This window comes from Dama dama, chromosome 26 (genome assembly GCF_033118175.1).
Source record: "Dama dama isolate Ldn47 chromosome 26, ASM3311817v1, whole genome shotgun sequence".
NCBI classification, from domain to species: domain Eukaryota; kingdom Metazoa; phylum Chordata; class Mammalia; order Artiodactyla; family Cervidae; genus Dama; species Dama dama.
Genome location: NC_083706.1, coordinates 36285224 through 36298334, shown reverse-complemented (window position 1 = coordinate 36298334; position 13111 = coordinate 36285224). Strand labels below are relative to the sequence as shown.

The following is a 13111-nucleotide window of genomic DNA, read 5'->3' as shown; positions in this document are numbered from 1 at the left end:
ATTCAACTGCTGGTTCAGTCCCGTATCTTATTTCATTTGGACCTAATGGTTTTAATCCTTCCTCAATGTGGTGTGAGGAACAAAGCCTATGTGGAAAAGGAAATGATTGAGAAGATTTTGAGGTTTCTACCTTGAGAATGGGTAGTTTTGAAAGTAATTAACTAAGTAAGATAGGGAATAAAGTAGGAAACAGGTTGGGGGTGGGGGGAGGTAGTGAGAGGGCTAGTTCAACTTGGAACCTGTTATAAGGCAGCAGTACAAACAGATGGAGACACCCAATAGACAGCAAGCCGAGAAACCTGAATTTTCTAGTAGATTCCAACATCATCAACGAAAACTGGTTCTAGGATTACTTAACAGACCTCTAAGGAACACAGCACATTTACAACATAGCTGCAAAGATGGCCATTGAAAAGGAAGCTGGTGGTGAATCTTTTTCTAGAACATAAATCATATTTTATCAATGTCATGAATTTACTTACTAGAATTTTTTTTTTAATGTGGTCAAGACCTCTACACATAAAATACAAAACTGAAGGAGGAAGTCACACCCCAAAGGTTTAAAACATTATCAGAAATCCAAAAGGGATGTCCTATAATAAAATTTTATGTTTCTATTTTCTTAATAGTGCCTCATCCAAAAATATAAACCTATCTAGCAATACACACTAGAAAGGAGAAGGAAATACCATTCCAATTGGTTTCAGACATCACTGATTTGACGTCTCATTGATTTGAGAAATCATTTGATTTGCAACATCAAACATCTGAATGGCAAGAGCTGAAAAAGTTATTTAAGTGGAAAAGAATCTCCCCCATGACAATACCTTAGTTTTGTTGTATCTTGTGTGCAAAAGTAGTAACTGCAAACGGATCTTTTCTTTTTTAGTATCTTCCATAGGGTGATGCAACATTTGTTCTCCTCTTTGTAGAACTTCCTCGATCTGGGCTCTCTCCTCATCCATCTGGATGTTTGAAAAATATAAATTACTCAAAAGAAAAAAGCACAAGGTCAATGACTATCAGTTCCCAAGCAGAACCAACCTACAAAGTATATTATAGTCACCATATGTTTATCTGAATGATACACAACAAATGTTTGTGTTTCTCTTAAAATATTTATATATGAAGTTAAAATAGCTGCTAGTTTAGAAGTTAAATAGCACTAAGATAACACTATCATCAGAAAATGTCTATTTTTTAAGATATTATGTAAATCACATGACAAATCTTACATTGACACTTTGCAGAAAATCACATTTAAATATGTTCTATCATGTTTGGCAGATATCTGGGTAAACATCATTAGTGTAAAGATGTAATTAACAAAGAACAAAAGTGACAACACCATGGTTTTGAAAATCTCCTTGAACCAACCTTTTCATCTTCATCACTGGATTCCAAGTGTTTTTCCATAACTTTTAACATATTATCTATGTCACTTTCTAATTTTTCCAAGTCAGAGAAAGGCACACCAACTTCAAATGCTTCACTGGTGACCAGACATGGGTATGATAATGGTTCCTGGCCAATTAGCAACTGTGGAGGGAAAAACGCTCTTTAAAAAGACAGTCTTAACTTGACCTTTCACCATTAATCAGTGTCAAGAAAGAACTAGCATGTATTTGAATTGACTTTAGTTTATTCATTCACACAGCAATAATTTTTACCAACTTGGGCATCTCTGATTACCACATTCTCCAATTCCAGCCACAGAAATGAAGTAGTGTGCAAGGGACCCTGACTGCCTGGAGTGTGTGAGGGGCATTCTGGGACCACAAACAAAACATCAGGAAACAGTGCCATGATGCAGAAGCCACCCCTGCCTTGGCCAGAGAGGAAGAAAGACCACCTCCGAATACAGGAACGTGACAAAGAATGACTCCCAATTAATGTTCTCCAGTTCAGTGCCCCCTGGTTTGTGATATTCAAACTTCATAAAAGTGTATCCTTCTCAATGCAGTATTTTCAGACAATATCTATATAGAAATAGTTTCTATGGACATGCCTAAAATCAATGTGTGTGCATGCTCAGTCACTTCAGTCGTGCCTGACTATTCGTGACCCCATGGACTGCAGCCTGCCAGGCTCCTCGGTCCATGGGATTCTCCAGGCCAGAATATTGTAATGGGTTGCCATGACCTGTCTCCAAAAGATCTTCCCAACCCAGGGATAGAATCCATGTCACCTAAATCTCCTGCAATGCAGGCAGATTCTTTACCAGTGAGCCACTGGAGAAGTCCAAAATCAATGGAACAACTTTAATAAAATGAAATGCAGGAAAACTAGCAGTGTTGACTGAACACGTGGAAGCTAGCAACCTCTCTGGAAAAATCTATTTAACAGCATTTGTATGTACAACTTTCACGACAATTTCAAGGAATTCTATGAAGTGATCCTAAGGGCATATTAAGAAACAAGCAAAAAGACACGCATAAGAGAATTTTAACAAGACAATATTTATAAAAGCACAATAAAAGTGGAAAACTGACTTAAAAACCACAACAGATCATATAATTGAATAGTTGTTAAAAAAACCTTGTCAAAGGAGAATACACAAAACAATATAAAAATTTTGATACTTTAATTTCACATACATATAAGAATAGAAATACATGCCAAAATGTTAACAGAATTTATGGGAAAAATAATCATTTTCTTCGTATTTTCTTTCAATCTGCCTCCAATGTCTCCTATATTACTTTTTTACATTTGTAGAAAAATCTCCCATGGAGCTACTGAAAAGACTAAAGTAAGCTTAGGTCACAAGGTAAGGAAGGCAAGAGTTAAAGCAAGATTTTTGTTTGTTTTCTTTAAGTTGTAAATAATCTAAGTATATTCTTAGGCTATGAAAGATAGTTTGGCCTATTTTATCAGATATTTTGGGATTCCCTGGTGGCTCAGTGGTAAGAATCTGCCTGCAAATGCAGGAGACCCAGGTTTGATTCCTGGGGCAGGAAGATCCCCAGTAGAAGGAAATGGTAATCCATACTGGTATCCTTGCCTGGAAAATCCCATGGACAGAGGTGCCTGGTGGGCTGTAGTCCATTGGGTCGCAAAGGGTCAGACAGGACTTAGCAACTAAACAACAACAACATCAGATATTTCAAAATAAAGCAAAGTTAGAGAATAGTTACTTCCTACAAAAATAAGGACCCTTCCTCTTAGATAATTTCAATACTTGAAACCTCTTCTCAAATGGGTTATTTTCTTTAATACTAATTTCTTAGATTCTCTCCTTCATTTGCACAATCATAAATAAGAACAAATGCTCCAATCAAAGAAAAGTGATAAAACCATTTTCATTTAATTTTTTATTGTATATATCATATAATTGGGGCTTCCCAGACGGCACTAGTGGTAAAGAACCTGCTTGCTAATACAGGTAGATGTAAGAGATGTGGGTTCAATCCCTGGGTTGGGAAGATTCCCCTGGAGAAAGGCATGGCAACCCATTCCAGTGTTCTTACCTGGAGAATCCCATGGACAGAGGAGCCTGGCAGGTTACATTCCATAGGGTCGCAAGAGTCGGACACAACTGAAGCAACTTAGCACTAGCACCGTATAACTATCTACCATCCAGCTACATATGTACAAGAAAATAGTTTCATATTAAAACATAATTACTTACTTTGGCACTTCTGATGTGTTGAGAGACCTTTTCAAAATTTCTGTTCAATTCCGCTAATTTTGGTTCTACAAGCTCCCGGCTTGAGCCTCCACGTGCACTCATCAAAACAATAGCTTGATCTCGGACATTCTGTACTTGGAGGTTGACATCATCCATCTCAGAGAGTAAACGCTAATTGTAAGAAAGCACGAAATTATCACATGGGAAAAATCAAAACCAAACACGGGTGCAGTGCTAAAAGGGAAGTAAAGGGAGCTTAAACAAATATCTGAGATTCCCAGTAAGACATTTCAATACCATCAATTTGAATAAGAGCTATTCATGTATTTTAAAAAAGAGAGAGAATGGGAAATGCTATATGGGAAGCATTTTAAACTACTCCCAGTTTATATAAAACTTTACTTTATAATTGAATAGTCTATAAGATTTATTGTGTCATTTCTTCAACCATCTTATTCTAAGAGTTGTAAAGCTTCTTGAGGCTGATAAAAGATTAAGTAGCAAGGAACAGACTTTAACTTCTTTTCCCCCTAGAAATCTTGTTTACCACCATCCTCCTTTCCTTGGTGAAGGTAAACTGATTTGGAAGTGAGTTGAATATTATCATTTAGTTTTTAACTAAAATGTACAACAACATTATGCAGTTTCCTCTGGCTAATTTCATAATGGTCATTAAATTCATTTTCAGGCCTAAGAAAGGAATCCAAATACCTGCCTCGATTCCTACTTCATTCATAAGTTTTCGAAGAGTGCTGGAATTCTCTCAGGAGTATGGCTATAGGTACATTTTGAGTGAAGTACTAGCTTATCTGTACGTATCTATAAATTCTGCAGATGTTTTCCTGGTGATTTACAAGAATGAAAGATACCACAAGGTACTCAATGATCTCAGACGTGGAGCCTAATCCACTGCTCTGAAGAATCTGAGCTTACTTGTTATGGTGGATGAGAGAAAATAAGTAGTTTGAGGAAGTAGTTTTTAAATTAGTATATGTAGATAGAAACAGGAGAACATCAGCTTAACTATGGAACTTTTAGTATGTGTTCTCTTGCATCTAAATCTCATTGCCATATTAAAAAAAAACAGCCACTGCTTGTATCAAATTTTGCTAGTTGTGTAGAGATTCTTGAAATTCTCTTTAAGAAAAATCAAGTGGAAAGAAATAAACACTTTGCAAATAGGTCTTGGCTTTCATGAAAAATTGTTTAAAGGTTATGTTAAACATATGTTAGTGATTTAATAAATGTAATAAATTTAATAAATTCACTAATAGTCCTGGAAATAAGGAAAACGTAGTAAAGAAAGGAAACTAATTCATTCATAAATTTAATAAATTCACTAATAGTCCTGGAAATAAGGAAAACGTAGTAAAGAAAGGAAACTAATTCATTCTTTAACGGTTTTACAGACGAATAATTAAACACTTTAAAATGATTTTCTTTCATATGAACCATCTGGTGTGAAAAAGCTCTGTAACGTCTAAAGGACCTGAAATAATTGTTATTTTGCTGGCAACAGACACATTCTTTATTGTTTGCAGGTTCCTCATCAAATCTTTAATTATGCAGTGTTTCCTGTCATCAATAAACAACGTGAAGGGGAAAAAAAAGATTCATTCAGTGATGTCTGCAAAATGTTGTAAGAGTATATTTGTAACCCAGAATTCAATTGTTCATCCACGTCTGATGTGTCAGAGAGTTCCAAAGAAGGACTGGTGGGGCCTGGGCGGTAGATAGAAAAGATTTCCCAGGGGAAATTCTTAAAAGTTAGGTCCGACCTTCAACTTTGAAACAAAATGTAAAAAACACAGGAAAAAATAAGGGGTACTCTTAGCACATTTCTGAGACTCTGGAGTCCCCAAGACGACAATTTCTTCTTTGCTTATCACCAGTGAGTAAGGGTATCAAGCAGCTGAGCAAAGTGAAGAAGTCTGCCATACTGTGCTTCTGAAAAAGCATACTATCTTTTTTTTCACAGCTGATCCCTCTGAAAAGCTGGGTCGATGGGGAATATGCAGCAAGAAATGAAAGCCAAATGCTCATTATGAAGTCAGTTTTGCTCCGACTTTCTGTAATACCACCAAATTTTGCAAGTCATGAAAAAAAATAACTAAGAATACACTTTCACTGTTAACTAACGATGCAGCATTCAACTGTGCAGTATGACAAAATGGAGTATTTTCTATTTTCCTAGCTTATTAAATTACAATGGAAAAATTATGTTGACAGTCCCATAATGTGGCACTTTTAGATGCCAATTCTTACCTCAGAGGAATGGAACAAAAATTAAGCTAAGACAAAAAACAAACAAACAAAAAAGACTCATTCTCATGTTTATCCCACCAATATAAAAGTTAATAAATCTAGTGCACAAGCAACACATGTGTACAAGTAACTTGGAGTATTCCTCAAGAGAAAGGCAACAGCAAAACCTTCCATTCTCAGATTTGTTACTGATCCTCCATGTCTGCTACCTTCACAATCTCTTCTCGTTTGCTTGCTGGCTTTTTTTCGATCTCATCCAACAGTGCTTCAGCTTGATAAAGCCAGGTGCTTATGTGAGCAACATTTCCATCAAATATTTCCAACTGGTTCTGATGGTTCTAGAAAGGAATTAATAAAACACTGATACGATTATATGAAATAATTAAGACAATAATCTTCAAAGACATTTAAAAGGTCTTCAAAGACCTAAGTAATGCTGAATTTCAAGAAGAACTTCTACCTTCCTGCAAAGCTCTTCCCCAATGGATAAATCTCACTCCAAAAATTGAACAGCTGTAAAAGTGAAAGTGTTAGTCACTCAACCGTGTCCAACTCTGCAATCCCATGAACTGCAGCCTGCCAGGCTCCTCTGTCCATGGAATTCTCCAGGCAAGAATACTGGAGTGGGTAGCCATTCCCTTCTCCAGGGGATCTTCCCAACCCAGGGATCAAACCTGGGTCTCCCACACTGCCAGCAGATTCTTTACTGTCTGAGCCACCACGGAAGCACAGCTGTGGTTGGGTACTTTTTTCATTTTAATTTAGACCTCAACACAATGAAAAGTGGAAGAATAAATGGCAAAAAGTTCCTTTATAAATTTCATTTCATTTTAATCCCTACTTCTCATTCATATATTACAAATAATCTTATTGGTCCTGCCTTGATCATATTTGTTAAGAACTCATTTAAGGAACTACTAGTATAAAAAGCAATTCACATACGCTTGAATAAGATTTGGCCTACTCAAAGCTTGAGTGCTTGAGGCAGGGCCCATGTCTTTTCACCTCAGTACCATTAGCACTTAACATGACACTTGGCATAGACCTCAGTGATATTTCCTGAAGCACGATATAACATGTGATTGAGAATATAAATTTGAAAACAGAAGCAAACACTTAAGCCAGTTAAAACAGGGCAGAATTCCTGAGGCAAAAGCAAGAATTTAGAATTTGATCAAAAAGAGTGCAGGAGCCTTATGATGAAATTAACAACTTTTAGGAAATATATTTTATAGGATGAAGTAAGTTTTAAAATAAGCAAATTATTAATGTATAATATGAAAAAATCATTGAAAAATGAGAATAAATGACATAAGAAAAGTTTTGACAATGGTCTGGATTCTAATTAAGAATTGATAAACATCAGACCAAAGTAGGTAAATCAAATGCTCTAATAGAAATAGAAAGATATTATTTGAAAGGAGAATCTAGAAGGTACAGACTGCAGAAAACAGAAGTAAGGACTATGAGAATGTGGAATAAAACTAGTTACAATGTAAATGAACATATAAAATAGTTATAGAACATATTCTATGAGCCAAGATTTCACATTTGTTATTCAACACTTAACAACTGTGCTGAGTATGTTCTTTTAACTCCATTTTATATATAGGGAAATTAAAACTTAGTGAAATTAGGTAATTCACACAAGGTTATGAAGACAGTAAGTTGTAGATGAACTCTGAATATGAATCTGACAGGTCAAGACGTAAGCCCACCAACTTCAATGCCCTATACATTCTGATTGATTTCAATAAATATTGAAACACATGATAATTTATTTTTCTCTGTTTCTATCCATTACCCAGTAACTCCATGAATTTGGAAAAAGTCCTATTTCAGGTATATCAGAAGAAATAATAATTTATAGATGAGAACTCTTTTTAAGGGAGGAGATGGTAATGCTGCCATATAGTATTCATCGTTAGTATTAATATAAGAGAAACAGAAAGCATTATGAAAGTAGAGGGTCACTATTTCATGAAATACTAGTTAATTGTGTAGTAGTATAACCAAAGATTAATAGCATATAACATTTAATAATTACCATAATTATCATAATATCTAATATTGATTGTTTTTAGTTATAAGAACCCTACATGTTTTCCACTACATAATCACAAAAACTGTATGAGGTAAAAATTATAATAATGTCCATTTTACATATGAGAAAACTGAGATTTAGAAAATGCTTAAGTAACTTGACCAAGGTCCTCCAGTTTATAGTCAAAACTTTAACTTGGGCTATCCAGTATTAGAACCTGTGCCCTTAACTAGTAAACCAATTTTAGAACATTAAAAACATTATACATAAAAAAAAACATTATACATATAGCCTATAATAGTATGAAAATTAAATACAATATTAAGTCATTTAAAATGTTGCAGATAAGCTACATTTAGTAAGATGTTCAAGTACACATTTCTATGTATATCACAAATGGTTTATTACTTAATAGAAATACTTTGAACTCTTTCTAGTTATTATCTTTTCAAAGAAAAAGACAAAATGTAGTCTAAATGAAATTAATTCACGAGCAAAACATTATTGTGACAAACAGAAAATACGACTTGGAATTCCAATCAAAGCTGTATTGGTTTTTACGTATTGATAGGAGAAAGAGTTTCACCATGAAATCCTTCCTGAAACTTACCATCAAGGTGTTGCACCAATCCTCAGTCCAGGTACGCACCCGGCTCCACCCGGCATTCAGGACACAGAGCTTCTCTTCTAAAACAGCCTCGCTGCCCTCGATCAGGTTCTGGAGGGCAGCACTGCTCTCTGTGATGGTATTTAAATCGGCTTTTCTTTTTTCCAGATCCTTCAGAATATTCTAGAAAATAAAAATCCCAAGACCCACTTCATCTTGTAGAACATTACAAAAGTTTACACAACCTTCATTTTAAAAATATTTTTCTTCCATATATATATATACAACTCCCTAGATTGATTACACATGTCAGAAGTGCACAAGATTCCACAACTTGCTAACATGAGAGTTTTTAAGCTTCAAAGAAAAATTAAATATTTAATTATACAAATACCAAAGACTATAACAATTTTAGATGTGGAAAGGTAATAATATCATTTATTTTTAAATATAAATTTAATTTATTACACATCAACAATTATCTGCATCATAACTTTAGATATAAAGAATGAATTTCATTTTCAGTAACTACAAGCGGGCAAAGCAGGACTACCCCAGAACTCAAAATTCTAAAATATTCATAGTGAATTTATCTCCTTGACTACTACAGAAAACAACTGATGTGCACTATATTTATTTTCAAGGACTACAACCTGACGCGAAGAGCTGAGTCATTTGAAAAGACCCTGATGCTGGAAAAGATTGAAGGTGGGAGGAGAAGGGGATGACAGAGGATGAGATAGGTGGATGGCATCACTGACTCAATGGACACGAGTTTGGGTAAACTCCAGGAGTTGGTGATGGACAGGGAGGCCTGGCGTGCTGCAGTTCATGGGGTCACAAAGAGTCAGACACGACTGAGCGACTGAACTGAATTGAACTGAACAACCCTGTAACTAGGTAACTTAACATAAATTCTGTTTATAAACATTACAAAAAATATTTCATCTTAAGTACATCACAGGAGAAGTAGCACGTCTAAGCTTTGGTTCTGCGATTGCCATATTATGTAAAGGTAATATCCTGGATGGCATTATGATAACTTGATTCTCACATTTATAAGTTTGGCCAGAGAATTATAAAGAGAATGTTGGGTTCCAAAATCAAAACTGCAAAGTTCTTTCAATCAAAAAGTAACATGCACATATCTACCCTACTGCTGTTGTACCTTGGAATAATATTTAAACAAATCATTTCAAGGAGCTCAAGTCCACATTCAGTCTCACATCATTAAATCACATTTTGAAAGATAAAAATCGCAAGTTAGTCAAGATGTAAGACTCATTTGGCCTCATTAATTACTGGTATATTTATAAAGACATCAAAACACTTCTCTCAAGTAAGTGTTCTTCTCCAGCAAAGAGGGAAACAAGCAGAAAAACAGAATACCCACAGCCATACTCTCCACAGTTATTAACTTTCTACATTCCTTCAGTGGCTATGCACTGATTGGCTACAGCAGTCTTTAAAAACTATAAGGAATAATTAACTATATGCAACTAAATTTAAACAGTACACAAACTATGTTAATAGACTTTACTGTAAAGAAAATGGCTACACTGAAAATACTGATTTTTAAGCTATGGAATAAAAACATTACATTTTGGAATGAAGATGCTATTTAAATTTTGCATTGGAAAATAATTTTACATAATTTTATAGGGTGGAAATACACTGAAGTGTTGTGAAATATGCATGGTTGTTAAATCTGACAATACAATGTTGAAAAAAATGAGTGATTATGTTACATACTGATGTTTCATTTGGTTTACTCTAATGATACAAATGTACTGTGAATTTGTGATTTGTATATACCATCTTCATTATTTCAAATCTGAAATAAGATTAAGTGGGAATTTAAGAGTGAATGGTTCCAGAAGAAATAAACATCATTACTTACTATCTTTGCCTTAAAAATGATGAGAATCAACTGAAAAACTAATTGAATTTATGTTAGTGCACAAAGATGATTAAAAATTAAATACGCAAAAATTGATATTGCCTGTGTACCAGCTATAAGAAATTGGTTTAAAATAAAAAGTATACTTTTTACATACCAATAAAATAAATACACAATAAACTTTTTGGCATATGTGCATAATATTTACAAAGCATTATGTAGGGATGTAAGGGAATTCGGAGAGGAAATGAGACATTTACATGTTACTAAAAAGACTTAATTTAGTAAAGATGTCAATTCCCCTCAAAACAAATTTATAAATTTAAGGCAATTCAACCAAAGTTTCTAAAAGAATTTTTTTAAGAATTTAAGTGTAATAATTTTAAAATTCATATGAATATATACAAAAGAAGGAACAGAAAGTCAAGAAATCCTGTCATTAACTACATGCTAAAGTATATTATAGAACCACATATTAAATAGTTGAAGAACTTTTCAGAGGGTCAGATCAGCGAAGCAGAAAATAAGGCAAAGTAACAGACAAAAAGAATACATGAATTGAGCAGGTCAAATCAGTGAGGAAAGGATAATTATTCAACAAATAGTGCTGAGATAACTGGTAAATTATTTGGGGAAAAAAGGGTTAGAGCCTTGCCTCATTACATACACCAAACTAAATTCCAGAAGGATTAAAGCATTAAAGGTAAAAAAGATGAAACTATAAACGAGCTAGGAGAGAATATAAGTAAATAATTATGTAATTTTGTTGTAAAGTTGGCCTTTCTAAACACTAAAGGCAGAAATAATTAGGGGAAAAAATTTATTCTTTAAAAAAGAAAGTATAATAAGTGTTTTAAAAATACACAGAACAGAAATGAAACTAGAGTGGCAAAAAACTGCATCAACACAAAACATATGAAGCTTTAATAATTATGACAGGCAAAGGTCTCTAAATACAACACCAAATGGTGACAGAAGCCACAAATGGCCTACACACTAAAGGAAAATGTTCTAATTAAATAACTGAGACATGTTGTCTGCCTGCCCTTGTCAAAAGTTTAGTTAAAACAAGCAAGTAGAAATTCTCACTCGCAGCTGTTGGGTAAAACATTTCCGAAGGACAATTTCATAACCAGTATAGACTTTAAAATGGATACATCCCTTGACTCAATATTTTTAGAGCTAAGAATTTATCCTCAGAAAACTAATTACAAATATATGCTAAGATTTAACCACAAGTATACTCATCACAGCAGTTTTTACAACAGTGAAAACTGGTAATAATTTAAACGGACATGAACGGAGGAATGGGACAATAAGAAATAAAATATACAATGAAATACTATCTATCTCCAATGTGTGACACAAAACTCTTGTAGATAAAAGAAAATGTTAAAGACACAACCTGCTTTTCAAAAAGGTCATGAAACACTAAATATAATTCTTCTTAAAATATATGCTTGTGCTTGCATGTCTACATGGGCCTACAAAAAACTGAAATGATAACAGGGTATTCTTTGATTAAAGATCATTTTTGCTCCTGTCTCTTTTTTTTGTATTACACTATGCAAATATCATTCAATGAGCTTATAGGACTCAAGGGACTAGTAAAAAATAATAACTTTCAAAGTGTATTGTAGAAAAAAGATAATATTTCCTTGAAAAACTTTAATTCAAAAAAATAAAGTTTAGCGCCTTTGTCAGTCATCCACTGTAACCCATGAATTCCAGTGTGTTTCACTTCCTCCATATATCCCTTTTACTCCACACAGCCCACAGCAATTACACATTCCACAGGCTATTAAACTGAGAACATTCTTTCTAGTGACTAACATCTTGACTCTCTTACAACAGTTAACTCCAAAGAACATTCAAATTAAGGGATTGTATCACCCCACGACCTCAGAGCACCTCCTCCTCACACCCCAAAAGTCGACACCTGTAGAAGAAGTCAAAACTGACACCTGGGGTTTTATATAAAGCTCTGTCACAGCGCTGATCCTTTATTTCCAGCATTTATCTCTAGTATACATGCTTCTTAGAAAATGAATTGAGAAAAAGAGAATGCCTTGGTTAAAAAACAGAAAAACTACTTTGTGTTTCATTCAATTCTTGGTCCACCTCAAAAGAGAGAACTGGGAAATCAATTCTCTAATCTATGTGATTTCTAAGTAAATATAGGACTAGAGAAAATTCTTTGATCTTTTATTGATTTTTTTTTTTTAAATTCTGTTTCTCTGCTCTCTACACCAGTTAGCTTGCAATAGAAAGATTAGTTACTGGTACAAAACTTACTATAGAAGAATTAATAAATTCAGCACAATACCTTGTGAAGATATGAATACTCAAAAAATGTCACTGATTCTGAAGGTGATAGTTATACTGTGTTCAAGTACCACATAAATGTAATGACTACAAAAACCTTGTTGATAAGCCATGTGAGTTTAACTCTTTCAGAATCAAGATAAAATATCTTCTGGGGAATTCCTTTCCAGTTGTTTAGACTCTGCACTTTCATTGTCAAGGACCCGGGTTCAATTCCTGGTAGGGAACCAAGACCCCACAAGCTGAGAGGTGTGGCCAAAATCAGTCAATCAACAAATCTTTCCCCTATCTTAACATATGTATATGTATATGTTATTTGTATATATATGCATGCGTGTG

At 34.2% G+C, this 13111-nt stretch overlaps 1 protein-coding gene across 8 annotated transcripts in view; it reads right to left on the bottom strand.

Moving 5' to 3' along the window:
* Positions 1-13111, bottom strand: part of UTRN (utrophin) — a 545759-nt gene that overhangs the window by 327944 nt on the left and 204704 nt on the right. For all 8 annotated transcript variants that reach the window (XR_009690701.1, XM_061130409.1, XM_061130407.1 and 5 more), the window contains 5 exons: positions 8551-8730; positions 6106-6234; positions 3632-3802; positions 1378-1539; positions 828-965 (listed from right to left, as the gene is read on the bottom strand). Coding sequence is in view for 7 of the 8 variants with exons in the window: in XM_061130409.1 (XP_060986392.1) it covers positions 828-965; positions 1378-1539; positions 3632-3802; positions 6106-6234; positions 8551-8730 (780 nt within the window). In the remaining variant the exon portion in view is untranslated. The remainder of the gene's footprint in view (positions 1-827; positions 966-1377; positions 1540-3631; positions 3803-6105; positions 6235-8550; positions 8731-13111) is intronic.